Source organism: Panthera pardus, unplaced genomic scaffold, assembly GCF_024362965.1.
Source record: "Panthera pardus isolate Hobbes unplaced genomic scaffold, ASM2436296v1 HiC_scaffold_17, whole genome shotgun sequence".
Taxonomy (NCBI): Eukaryota; Metazoa; Chordata; class Mammalia; order Carnivora; family Felidae; genus Panthera; species Panthera pardus.
Window position 1 is genome coordinate 33,144,869 of NW_026526732.1, and position 13,602 is coordinate 33,158,470.

At 35.3% G+C, this 13,602-nt stretch overlaps 1 protein-coding gene across 2 annotated transcripts in view; it reads left to right on the plus strand.

Annotated features, from left to right (window-relative positions):
- Window positions 1-13,602, plus strand: part of MED23 (mediator complex subunit 23) — a 44,133-nt gene that overhangs the window by 11,855 nt on the left and 18,676 nt on the right. For both annotated transcript variants that reach the window (XM_019420579.2, XM_019420580.2), the window contains 6 exons: window positions 4,848-5,048; window positions 6,633-6,776; window positions 8,825-8,970; window positions 9,966-10,211; window positions 12,021-12,163; window positions 13,180-13,354. In XM_019420579.2, the coding sequence (XP_019276124.1) occupies window positions 4,848-5,048; window positions 6,633-6,776; window positions 8,825-8,970; window positions 9,966-10,211; window positions 12,021-12,163; window positions 13,180-13,354 (1,055 nt within the window). The remainder of the gene's footprint in view (window positions 1-4,847; window positions 5,049-6,632; window positions 6,777-8,824; window positions 8,971-9,965; window positions 10,212-12,020; window positions 12,164-13,179; window positions 13,355-13,602) is intronic.

A 13,602-nucleotide genomic window follows, 5' to 3' on the forward strand; every position in this document is an offset into this window, starting at 1 on the left:
TTTTTCCTTTTTTTTTTTTTTTTTTAACAAAAAGAGACAACACCTGGCACACAATAACACCTGTCACTTTTTGATGGGTGGTTTTTCCTTCCCACTCCATTTTCCTTTTTTTTTTTTTTTTCTTTTTTTATACTTTAGGGCTAAAGCTCGCCTTGTGGAATTTTCAGACATGGAAAGATTTGTGGTGGCCTTTATCTTTCCGGATTATTAAAACATAAATAAATAACATCTATAAAACTATTTACATTGCTTTGCCTTAAAACAAAAACAAATTAAAAACAAAACAAAAAAGAGGGAAAAGCACTTTACTAGAGATACGTTATTTTAAAAGTTGGAGTGGTAAACTTTATGCAGGGAAGGTTTTTTTGGAAACATGGGGATTGACTAAGAAATGTCACACTCTTAGGTGACCCCACACCTGCTTGACAAACACCCTTCTTTGTCAGTCTTTGCCAGAAGTGTCCTCCTCCTAGAGTGGGCTCCTTGCAATTGAAGCTCACCTGTGGTGGGAGAAAAACACTATGGCCAAACTTTACGAACCAAACTCTTATACAGTCCCAAGTCTGTTCCAGGACTTTTCACCTTTGAGATTTTAAGCAAAATAGTGGTTCCAATTATTTTTGTTAAAAATTTTTGAGCCCAACATATTAAAATAGACCAGCTTTTTGATTTTAAAAAGACGTTCTTGTCTAGGTTACATAAAATAGCGTTACTGTTTGCAATACTATAGTGAAGGTTGTGCCAGTGCTTCCATTTATAAAGCCCTATTTTTAAGGACATATAGCTTGGCCATAAAACTTGCTCAGTGTTGAAACTTTGCATGCCAAACCTCACCCTAGTAGCAGTATCTCTTTTATTATTTTAAGTTTTTTCTTCTGAAAAATTTACCAAGTTTCCTTGTTTGGACAAGCCTATGTTCATGTGAAACTGAACTGCCTCACACTACAGTACCTGACAGTCACTTCACACAATCTGTCAATTTAACATCTTAAATAGCAAGTCATTATTTCTGATCAGCTTTCACTTGAGTTAGAGGTAAGTATTCAGCCAACTTTGAAAGAATGCTTCATGCTATGTCTTAAAACTAATTTTTGCAATGAACTTTAAGTCATACTTGACTCAATTTTTTTTTTTTACAGTTTGGTGGATAAATGTACCCATGGTCATTTGAGCTGCGAGTACCTTCCCCCAGATAGCCTTGGCTATCATTAGCTTTTTTCTCTTGGGATGCAGCTCTTCTCAGACTAGAAATTGACAAAACAATTCATAGAAGAGTATTTCTGATTTGATTATTTTAATAACAAGTTTCAACCTAAAAAAAGTTTATGACTAAGACATAAATCCGTAAAAAATAAAGTTTATAATGGAAATGCTGACAGAACATTATTAGTATTGGTCCCACTGTAAACATTGTCAAAAGTTCACAATTCATCAGTAATTGTTTGGTACAAAACTCTGTAGTGAATGGACTTGTAGATGGAAGATATATGCTGAACTGACTTGATATATTAATTTTACCACCTGGAAAGTAGAGTAGAAAGTGAGAATACAAAGTATAAGGCATATGATTAAAAATAAACAAGTTATCTTATCACATCTTTTATCATTACAGAACTATATCCTGCACTATACTTTCTTGTCCTTTCTCTAGCAATGCAATAATTTACTCAAAGCTTGAAACTTTTTAAGAGCTGTCCATATTGCATTTTCCAGTAGGAATTGGGCTGTATTTTATCCTAAAGTTGGTCACATTCAAAAAGTCGTAAATAGCCCAGTTCTGTGACCAGCAAGGTGGAGTGTTCCCAGTGGAAGAATCCTGTTTTATATGTTCACACAGCTTCATGTTCTTTCTGCCCAAGAAGAACATCATATAACAGATACACCCCTCAAGCTCTTATGTGGTGGTGTGTGAACTCTGGCCACCCTGAGACAGTGATAGACCAATCACTCAATTATCTTTGAAAGGCACCATTGAAAGTGGTATTAACTGGCATAGGGCTGATTGGCAGAGAATATGATAAATAACGTACAAAGGGATTTTTCTTCCCAACTTGTCCTGAATAGGTATTGCTCTAAAATTGATTTCTAGCACTGAAATAATGGTTTGAAATTAACTTAAGCCCACCTAAGTACAGTATGTTAAAATTTTGCCACAAAAGCAGTACCAGAACTGTTACATCAAAAGGGTCAGGGGCCACTTAATCTAGGATATGGTTACTTGGACTGAAAAGCATTATCATTTTCCACTTGAAATAGTGGTGGGAAAGAATCAGGGGCATGAGTGGAGGTCAATGTTAATATTTCTATTAATGCCTTGTGCCTCCTTTTTAGCTTTTACCAAAGCTGAACATTTTAAATAAGTTTCCAATACAGTTTGAACTATCATGCAGAAATTGAAATGGTAAAATATTGAACTTAGATTCTTAATGTTAAAACAAGTTTTAACTAAATATTCATGTAAATATATAAACTAGCTAATTCAACTAAATGCCTAGATCTCGAAGGATTAAATTTACAGAAGCTTTCAGAAAGCATGTTGTGAACAGCCATAGAGCATCCATTGGCTTACAGAAGTATCATAGCCTAGTGATTGATAATCTTTATCAGATCATTAAACTGCTTTACAAATTTTCATTTGTTCCACTTTGTAAAATAATATACATGGTGGAGAGTATTAATTTTAATGTACTTATTTTTTAGTAATGAAAACTAAAGCCAAACTTACTATTCTAAAGTAGTTAGCGTAGATCATTTTATATTTCAACAGGGGTTTGTTTGTTTTTTTTTTTTGTATTAATAAAATTGGCAAATAAACAGAGGAACTAACCTATCTTGAAACTTGGTTTGAGAAATATCCTTGGCTTTCATCAAAACACCTGGGAAACACAGAGTTAATCCTGATAAATGTTCTGGCACACTCAGACGCCAGGGCATTAGATGTCATAGAGATTCCAGGCTGATTTAATTCTTAACAGAAAACTTAGAGGGAATTTGAATTGTGGTATGTATTGAAAGATCGTCAGCTTTAACTGTAAATTTCCTAGTTGTTCTTACTTTGTCAAAATCTTAATATTTTTGGTTTTCCTCTTTAAGTCATTAACTGTATGACTATTACTACACCCTAAAAATATGTAGGTAAAAGTCTGGTTTTTTAAAGACACACAGCTAATACTAAAAAGGGAAACTCCAAAATGACTCAGGTGCTAAAAACCAATTTTATTTAGTTTGCTCTTTTTTCCCCGAAGCAGACTGATGGAAGACCATCATGGATGGAAGAGTAGATGACAAATTGGTTAGTTTCCAAACTAGAAGGAAATTCCCATCAGTAATGAAAAATTCCTACTGGAAATCCTGGCTTTACTTCTTTTCACAAATTTTTCTGACTCTTGTATACTTTGAATGATTTCACTCTAAATTTGTGTTGTCTGACACATTCCTTAGGTTGTTGGTGGTTGGCAGAACTAGTGAATTTCAAGCCCTGTACACAGTAGTTTTGCATGCTGATTTAAGAAATAGTTCGTAGTGTTGTCTGTTGCACTTTGCTCTGCTTCATAATGATAATTACATTTGGAGGGAAAGTACTGTAGTCCCAACTGGTGGTGTTAATATTGCTATTTGTAAACCTGTAATGTGGTTGAACTGTGATCATGGCATTGTGTTTTGGAAAAAATATGAAACAACCATTGATGCTTACTGTTTCGGATAGATGTTTGTTTTATTTGCATGCTTTAAGAAAGTGCAGCTATATTGGAGCTTTACAAGTTTGGAGCTGGCAAAGAGCATGCAAAAGAGGGGATGCTATTCATTATGTTTTGTTTTTTTCCCAAATCCGTCCCCATTTTGCATTTTTTCCCTAAATTTAAAGAAATCATATCCCTTTTTCATGGCAAAAGACTAATAATCACATCTAAAGCTTAGAAGGAAAGCATCTGTATTAGTAATTGTATTCACTAGAAAGGCTTCCAACTGCCTGGCTATTAAGTCATATAACATATTTTATAAAAGAAATATGAAAATGGCTTAAAATATGGCTTAACATATTTCTTTTGGTAAAAGCATATTTTTTAAATCACTTTAAAAGCATAAATCTTTTTGCCTCTAGAAAGGGAAGTTGCATTTTCATTTTAGTGTTTAAATTCAATTCTTTTTCTTGTTTTAGATTTTAAAATAGTCTAATTTGAAATTAAAGCTGCATTATGTTTGGCTTTTAAGAAGGAAGAGCAGAGATTAACTTTGAGGTCGGTTATTCAGTAGAGGAAGTTTCCATTTCAATATCAGGATCAATACCACACACCGAAAAACAGATACTGAGTGTAATCTGGCAGCTATTTAGATATATCTCTGTGTGTAAAGGTACTGTAAACTTGTGGTGGTTGCTTTAAAATACATAGATTCTCACTGCCTTGTTTGTTCTCCTCACGATATTTGATTCTTGGAAATTCGGGGTTCTTCTATTTTGAGTTAGAATAGAAAATTAATACTACTATCCTCATTTCCTATGCTTTTTAAATTATCTTTTTTTCAAAGGATAAATAACTAAATTTTCTGCCTTGCAGTACCCTTTGTCAAATTGAAGCAGTGATGTCTGATGTCTGTAGTAAAAGTTAAAAGTGAATAGGAAGTCTGTTTTGTGTGAGATCTGAAAAATAATCTTTGTAATGGAACTCACCCTCTATGATAATGTAACGTGATGCAGCTTTAATAGACTAAACCTAACCTTAACTTTCTAAGTTCAACTTCATTCCATGCTTCTCAGCCTCTTGTTACAATTAATGCCCATTAACCGGTAAACTTCTGAAACTAACCGGGAGGCTTTTGGAATACTGTATCTAATCTCTGCCCTACAGCACAAGCAGCGTTGCCCTGTGCTGGAGGACCAGTTGGTGGATCTGGTGGTCTATGCCATGGAGCGGTCCGAGACCGAGGAGAAGTTTGACGATGGGGGCACGAGCCAACTCCTGTGGCAGCACCTCTCGAGTCAGCTCATTTTCTTTGTGCTTTTCCAGTTTGCAAGTTTCCCACATATGGTCCTTTCTCTTCATCAGAAGGTGAGTACCAACTGTCCTGTCGGAGCCACTTCACCTGTCGATTGGTCGGCTTTAGACGGGTATCGACGCTGCCTAGTGGTTTTGGCAGTGGCAGAAGCTCTGAGCCCTGATGGCCGTTTTGTTCAGTGCCTTTATGGCTTCTAAACTTTCCACTTTCTTGTCACTGTAAATATTGGTTTCAGTCATTCATTCCACATATTCATAGTGCGAGGACCAGGGGATACAAAATGAAAAGGCACTACAGTACCCTCAAGGAGCTCCTTACTCATGGGAAGATATAGCCATAAACAATTTGATTACAATAATAGTTCGCATAATGGAAGCATGTTTTCCTGCAATGGAAACAAAGGAGAATAATCCCTGTTAAAGACATCAGGAATGGCTTTAGCAAAGAGATATTGAAGACAAATAGAAATTTGCCAAGAGGAAAAGATAAGAAAGTGTTTCCATAGCAGTAAGATGATCATTTTGGAAAGGACAAAAGTGTGTGAGAATTGGAGAGAAAAATATAAATGGGGAAGTGTTAGTGAGAACAGAAAGGCAGTAAGGCAAGACCAGACGTGGAAAGCTTTATGTGGACAAACGTATTTGTTCTAATGAGTTTAGATTCTCTTTGGGCGGCAAATGAGGAGGGGAATGACCTCATCATATATACGTTGGAATAATTACTGCTAATTGCCACATGTAGGAAGATGGGGACATAAAGATGGACAGGTCCAAAGTCAGAGGCAAGGATGTTGGTAAGGGAACCTTTGCAGTGATCTGGGTGGGAGATGCTGACGGCCTAAGCCAGAAAAGAGAGGAGGAGCCCAAGACCAGAAAAGCTGAGAGGTGAATAGGACTTGGTAATGGGTAGGTAACAGAGGGAGTAACAGGAGTCTGGCATCACTCACTGGTTTCTACTTTGGCAGTGAATGAAAAAGTGGGACAATGAATCCAAAACAGGGAACACAAATGGACGAGTAAATTTGTAGAAGAGTTGGTTTTATCATAATGTTTTAGACATGTTGAATGCAAATAAATGTTGTTATAACATCTCTACAGCATGATTTTTGGGGGGAAAATTTTTCGTAAGTATTGTTAAAATCCTTCTAACCACCAGTTCCCCCCACTGCCACCCCCACCACCACTGATTTCTGTTCTAATCTACAGGAAACCAGGAAAAGTGTTTTTTGATACCCACTCCTCAAGGATTTTAAATTAAAGAAAAAAAAATCCTTTTTGTATAATGAAGTATTTCTTGTGTTTTGATGAAAGATTTTTAGCAATTATCTTATATTAAACTTGATTCTCTTGCATACATGATCAACTTAGTTATGCTCTAAAACATTGAACTTTTGATATGTATAGTTGTTTTGGGATCAGGGAGGAACTCTATATATAATATTAAAATAAAAGGCTTTGCTTGGTGTGTCTTAAGTTGAGATTAAGTATTGTAAATGCCAAAGTGGGATGCTAACTTTCGGAGAACAGGGTTTCTCCTGTTTTTTGTGGGGGTTTTGTTTTGGTTTTTTTCCCTTTAAACTTTACTACATCCATCTCTTTAACCAGCTGTGTAGATCTGTATTTAAACATCTTTTACAGTTAGCAGGGAGAGGACTGATTAAAGGCAGAGATCATCTAATGTGGGTTCTCCTGCAATTCATTTCTGGAAGTATTCAGAAAAATGCACTCGCTGATTTTCTCCCTGTCATGAAGCTCTTTGACCTTCTGTATCCAGAAAAAGAAGTAAGTTTTACAAATTGTTAACAGTGTGATGAGGGGAGTATGTCTAATTTATATGTAAGGATTTTTGTGTGATTTTGTGAACAGGTTACCAGATTTGGAAGCTGAAAACCTGGGTTCTTTCCCAATTCTGTGACTAAAAATCATGAGATGGTACATTAGTCTCTCTTGATATTAGTTTACTCATGGAAAGTGAAGAAATTGAACTAGATTAGTTCTGAAGCTTATCTTAAATTGAACATCTATAGCAAGCTCTTTCTCTTTTTTTTTTTTTTTTTTTTTTTTTTTTTTTTTGAGAGGGAGCATGAACAGGGGAGGGGAGGAGGGAGAGGAAGAGCAAGTATCTTCAACAGGCCCTGTGCCCAGCACGGAGTCCAACATGGGGCTCGATCTCACAGTCATGAGATCATGACCTGAAACGAAATCAAAAGTGGTATATTTAACCAACTGAGCCAGCCAGGTGTATTTCTCTGTATTCTAAGTAGGTTTACAATTTTTTAAAAGCATTAAGCTGTTTTGATCTATACAAATCATTGAATGATCAAATAACATCAGTGTCTGTTAATGTCTGTTTTTGTTTGTTTGTGAGTTTAGTATGTTCCCCCATTGTTCTGTTAGATGAGGTATTTGGGTAAAATATGGTATATATTGACGATTGCCATTTCTTTAAACACATGTTATTATGGAAATTTTTAAATGCACAAAAAAGGTAGGGTGAATAAAAAAATAAACCCCTGTGTACTCATCACCAAAAAATATTTTCTAAGTTTTTCATTAGTCTCAGGTATACAGTATAGTGATTCAACAATTCTGTATGTTAGTGCTCATCAAGATAAGCGTACTCTTATCCCCATCACCTATTTTACCCATCCCCCCACCCACCCACCTCCCCTCTGGTAGCCATCACTTTGTTCTCTATAATTAAAAGTCTATTTCTTGGTTTGTCTCTCCCTTTTTTTTCTTTGCTCATTTGTTTTGTTTCTTAAATTCCACATATGAGTGAAATCATATGGTATTTGTCTTTCCCTAACTGCCTTATTTCACTTAACATACTCTTTAGCTCCAACCATGTTGCAAATGACAAGATTTCATTCTTTTTTGTGACTGAATAATATTCCATCGTGTGTGTGTGTGTGTGTGTGTGTGTGCGCGCGCGCACGCCATATCTTCATTCATTCATCAGTGTACACTTGGGCTGCTTCCATAATTTGGCTGTTGTAAATAATGTTGCAGTAAGCACAGGGGTGTGTGTATCTCTTTGAATTCATGTTTTTCTGTTTTAGGGGTAAATACCTAGTAGCGTGATTACTGGATTGTAGAGTAGTTCTAACTTTTAAGGAACTTTTTGAGGAACCTCCATGCTGTCTTCCACAGTTTGCATTCCCACCAACAGTGCACCAGGGTTCCTTTTTCTCCACATCCTCACCAACACTTGTTTCTTGTGTTTTCTGTTTTGGCCATTCTGACAGGTGTGAGGTAATACATCATTGTAGTTTTAAGAAACATCCTTGCTTCATCTTTCCACTTATCTTTTTTTGTTAATACTAGACAATTTTAAAGCAAATTCCACATGTCCATATCATTTCCCCCATCAGTATACAATATGTATAGTGTGTGTGATAATATATATTGAATACAGTACTTATTTAGATTGCATATTTCTTAATTTTTCTATGTTCTTGAAAACCATATATGTGACCTTTAGAAATTCTGAGTTTACAGTATATTTATCACATTCAGTAAAATTTCATAATGTGTCTGTTTTTTAAAGAATGTAAATTTTTGAATGATTGTGAATGCTCTGTGACAGCACCTGTGAATTTCTGTTAATTCCTTGGCAAGTAAACAATCTTATAATAGTTTTAATTTTTTATTGCTGTTAGATCTTCTGATTTATATTATTAAAGAGTCAAAGAACAATTGAAGCTGAACTAATACAGGGTATTTTAAAAAGAGTTATATCAACAATGGATTATTAGAATACATATTTATTAAAATATTTACAATTTGTTAATTCTTCTCTTTCTTATAATATGCAAATTGTTTTCCAGTATATCCCAGTTCCTGATATTAACAAACCCCAGTCAACTCATGCCTTTGCAATGACTTGCATTTGGATTCATCTCAATAGAAAAGCCCAAAATGACAACTCCAAGCTACAGATTCCAATACCTCATTCTCTAAAGCTTCACCATGAGTAAGTAATTTGTAGCTTAACAGTTCATTTTTTAAAATTACTGTTTTAAAAAATAGCAATGACATTAGCCTAACGTCATTATAGGCTAATGTCAGTCTCGGTATTTGTATGAAGTATAGAAATTTCCCCACACCCACTGGAGGTAAAGGTGAATATTTAATTGCATGTCCTGCCAAGAGAGACTGACCAATAACCTGCATCAGAAAACAATTAGAAAATTAATTCTGTTTATATGTATGCAGATATATAATTTTTAATTTCCAGGTCTAATCTTTGCTTTTACATGTTTTACCTTATTTAAAGTTCTTAATTTCCAAAAGTATGTGGAAATGTTTCCAAATTTCCTAAGCACTCAGGATTTGAGGGTGATCTGACAGATCTTTTTCGCTCCCTGGCTGCCAGGACTGTTTGAGCTTTTCTGGCTGGTGTGCTCCCTTACATCATTTCCAGAGCTGTGATAACTCAAAGAAGATGCTCTTAAAAAGAGCATAGGACTTGGCTTTAGATAGTCACGGATATTAGGAATATCTGAACTTCCCACCTAGAACTTCTGAAAAGGATCCCCAGATCTCTTCATAGGAGACTGTAGGGGAGTCAGACTTCACATTCCATTTGGCTGTCCCTTTATGAGACATTCCTCAATCATCTTTTCACAGTGACATCTATAATGAAGGCACATTGTTATACTTAGCCAGATGGATAATAAATAGAATTTGTGAGTTACTTGTTCATTATTTGAATCTTAGTGCTGTGTATGTAGTAATACTTAACACATATTCATTAACTGGTAGCTTATTATTTAAGTTCTTGTTGATATGCTACTTAAACTTTTGTACGTTAATCACTCTATATTTTGAGCAGAAACTATTATTCCTGTAGGAATAAAGATAGTATTGGTAAATCATTTCATGAAAGTAAATGTTTTTTAAAACACAAAGCTAACTTTCTGGAAGTTACTTGCGTTTTTTACTGTTTGATGGTACTTGAAATTGTAGGTTCCTACAGCAGAGTCTTAGAAATAAAAGTTTACAGATGAATGACTATAAGATCGCCCTGCTGTGTAATGCATACTCTACAAATTCAGAATGTTTTACATTACCCATGGGAGCTCTGGTAGAAACTATTTATGGGAATGGAATTATGAGAGTACCTCTTCCTGGAACGAGCTGCTTGGCTTCCGCGTCTATTACTCCCTTACCCATGAACCTCCTGGACTCACTGACGGTTCATGCCAAAATGAGGTATGTTCTTTTTATTTATTTGGTCCTGTGTTGGGGAATTGATATCGGTGTAGTACAGGCATGATTTCATGATTATGTGTGTGTTTTTTATGGTCAGTTGCATTTTTTCATGATTTGGTTTATTATAAAAGTTATTTATTATAGGAACTCTAGAATATAAAATAAACCTGAAGAAAATAACTGCTATAATCTCATCATAACAAATAAGCATTGTAAAATTTTTTGGTATATGTTCTGAGTCTTTTTTTCTATGTATAAATATATGAATTTATGGGCTAGGTTTTTTGTTTTTTTTTTTAATAAAATGTGTTCTTACAGTAACACTTTGTTATAATCACCTTTTCCCCATAATAATCTGTCAAACACCTCTTTAGGTTTAGTGTTTTAAACACTAAATTAAACCAGTGTTTAAAACATCTGTTTTAATTGCTACAAAGAAGTCTTTGGTGTGGCCATATATAATTATTTAGCCAGTTCTGCATTGTTGGGCATGAGTTATTCATGGTGTCTTACTATTATAATGATGGCTAGAAGACTATTTTTATGTCTTTACATCTACCCATAGTACATTTTTATCAAGTAATTTGCTGGAAATAGCTGAGTCCAGGAATGTGAAAATTATAATGCCTTTGCTGTATTGATTACAAATAGGATGCTCTTAGAATTGACATTATGGTTTCCAAAAGACAGAAAATGCTCTGTTGGGTGTGATTCTTGAACCTTAAGTACCCCTTAAGAGCCAAGCTGATAATGTAAATGAGTGACATTCTGCTGAGTGGAAGAGAGTCAGATATTAGTGCACATGGAAGTGTGTGTATATAGAAGGAATTGAGGCTGACTGAAGCTTTCCTCATGGTGCTGCCATTTTAGCTAATTTCTATAATGTAAGAACGTAAGCTAATGTAACTAAATCTTCTACATTTTTTTTGAGAAGGGGTAGAAATCCAGATTTTTATTTCTAGTCTTTCAGCTCTTAAGTACTGGCTCAAACATCAGACACTGTGGGTGAAAGAGAATGTATCTGTGGGACATCGGTTCTAGAAAAGCCATGCTCTTTTTCTCATGGTAAACATTGTCATAAAATTATACATGTGCTTTACCTGCTTGGGTGACAGAGTTGAGGGAAGCCCTGTTAGAACCCAACATTTGGATCTTAGCAGTGATTTTTTTTTTAAGTAATTCCATAATAAAAGTTGTTTACTTTCTCAAACAGTTTTAGTTACATATTTGAAAGAGAAAAACAGACTAAAGCCATCCATGCATGTTCTTTTATTAAAATTATTTTTGAGGTTTGGGTTTCTTTTTGTGTTTTAGTTTTTGTTTCAGTCTTTTTTTAAAAAAAATATGTATTTTGAGAGTGCACAGGGGAGGGGCAGAGAGAGAGGGAGAGAGAGAATCCCAAGTGGGCTGTAAGCCGTCAGTGCAGAACCTGACGCAGTGCTTGATCTTATGAACCGTGAGAGCATGACCTGAGCCAAAATCGAGTTGGACGCTTAACCAACTGAGCCACCCAGCTGCCCCTGGTCTTTTTATTTATTTTTTTTTCAATTCAAGTGCATTATGAGTTGTACCCAAATTTTGCTTTTTGCATGAGCAGAGGGATCCTGATGCACATTGAAAACACCATGGAAACCAGAATTCGTCTCAGGTTATACAGTGCATCACTACCAGGTGTCCTGCATGGCTGAAATGATTAAAATGGAGCTCATTCATTTTTGAACTTAGATTTATACCAAGTTTCCTATAAATACACTAATCCTATGTTTATGTCAAAAATATGGATTTTTCTTTTCTTTTGTTTCTCCTCAGCCTTATCCATAGCATTGCTACCAGAGTGATAAAACTTGCTCATGCAAAATCCAGTGTGGCCTTGGCTCCAGCCCTAGTGGAAACGTACAGTCGTTTATTGGTCTATATGGAAATAGAGTCTTTGGGCATCAAAGGATTTATCAGTAAGATGGGACTTTCTGGTGTTTGTACCCATTAACCCATTCATTCATTCAACAGGTATTCTTTTAGGTGCTGGGGATACAACAGCGTAAAGATGTCACTGCCATCATAGAGATTACCTGCTAATGAGGGAGACAAGTAAATAAATGAAGTATAGAATATGTCAGATGATATGTCTTATGGAGAAAAATAAAGCAAAAAAGGGGGGTAGGAAGTGTGAGAATCAGGAGAGTAAGCTGCATTTTTAAGTAAAGTTATTATGATAAGAAGGGGGTATTATGTTAAGTACTTGGGATACAATGAGCTAAACAGACATGGTCCCTGTACTCATGCAAGAATCTGTGGTCTCGTATGCTTCTTTTGCTAGTTTGCCCCTGGGGCTAAGTCTGGCAATAGGAAAGGAGTTTTCCTGCATTTTAGAAGACAGCTTGTAATGTTTATTAGTTGTTACATAGTTCTAAATAATATATACTTTGTAATATAGAAGTTTTTTTCTGATTCATGGTAATTGTAACTTTTCACTAATATGGTATAATTTTAGTTTTAACCATAATTACTCTTCTTCCCAGATAATCAAGGGTTCAATAAAACTTTTTGGGGAGAGAGGAGGGAATAGGGGTGGGTGTAATGCAATCTGTATATTAAAAAGTGATCCTCATGCTTCAAAAGACTGGAAACATTAACTTTATAAAAGTAATTTGAAAGAACTGAGAAGTGAGGAAGGGTAATTTTTTTTTTCATTTATTGTCTCTTATTTTTCTAGATGAACTTGAGTCTCATTTGTCAAATTCCAGGGGGAAAAAAAGGGCAAACTTGGTATTATAATTAGGATCTGGACTTTTTTCATTACCATTAAGGGAGAAATTATGGAGAAAATTTGGAAAGTGTGTGTGTGTGTGTGTGTGTGTGTGTGTGTTCATGATCAAATCTTTATGTAGATTTTACTCCATGTGACTCTTGAAATGTTTTTAATTCATAACTTTTATAATTGGTGCCTTAAATTGTCTTATTCCTCAAGGTCAACTTTTGCCAACTGTTTTCAAGTCACATGCCTGGGGGATCTTGCACACACTTCTCGAGATGTTCAGCTACCGGATGCACCACATTCAGCCTCATTACCGAGTGCAGCTCCTGAGCCATCTTCATACTTTAGCTGCAGTTGCACAAACAAACCAGAACCAGCTCCATCTCTGGTGAGTTCTTTGATGACTGTCTTCCCTTAAGATTTATTAGAAACTTTGTTGGAGATGGGAACTTAATCCTTGATAGTATTTTTATTCATTTGTCATAAAACTCTTCTTCTAGAGCATCTTATTTCCAATATAGAAGTAGAGTACAGCTCTTAAATAGAAAGTTATTAAGATAGTTGAGTCCTTGCCTAGTGATCTTTGGACTGAGAAAAAGTACTTTCAAGGCCTTTGATGATATGTTCTAATTTAGC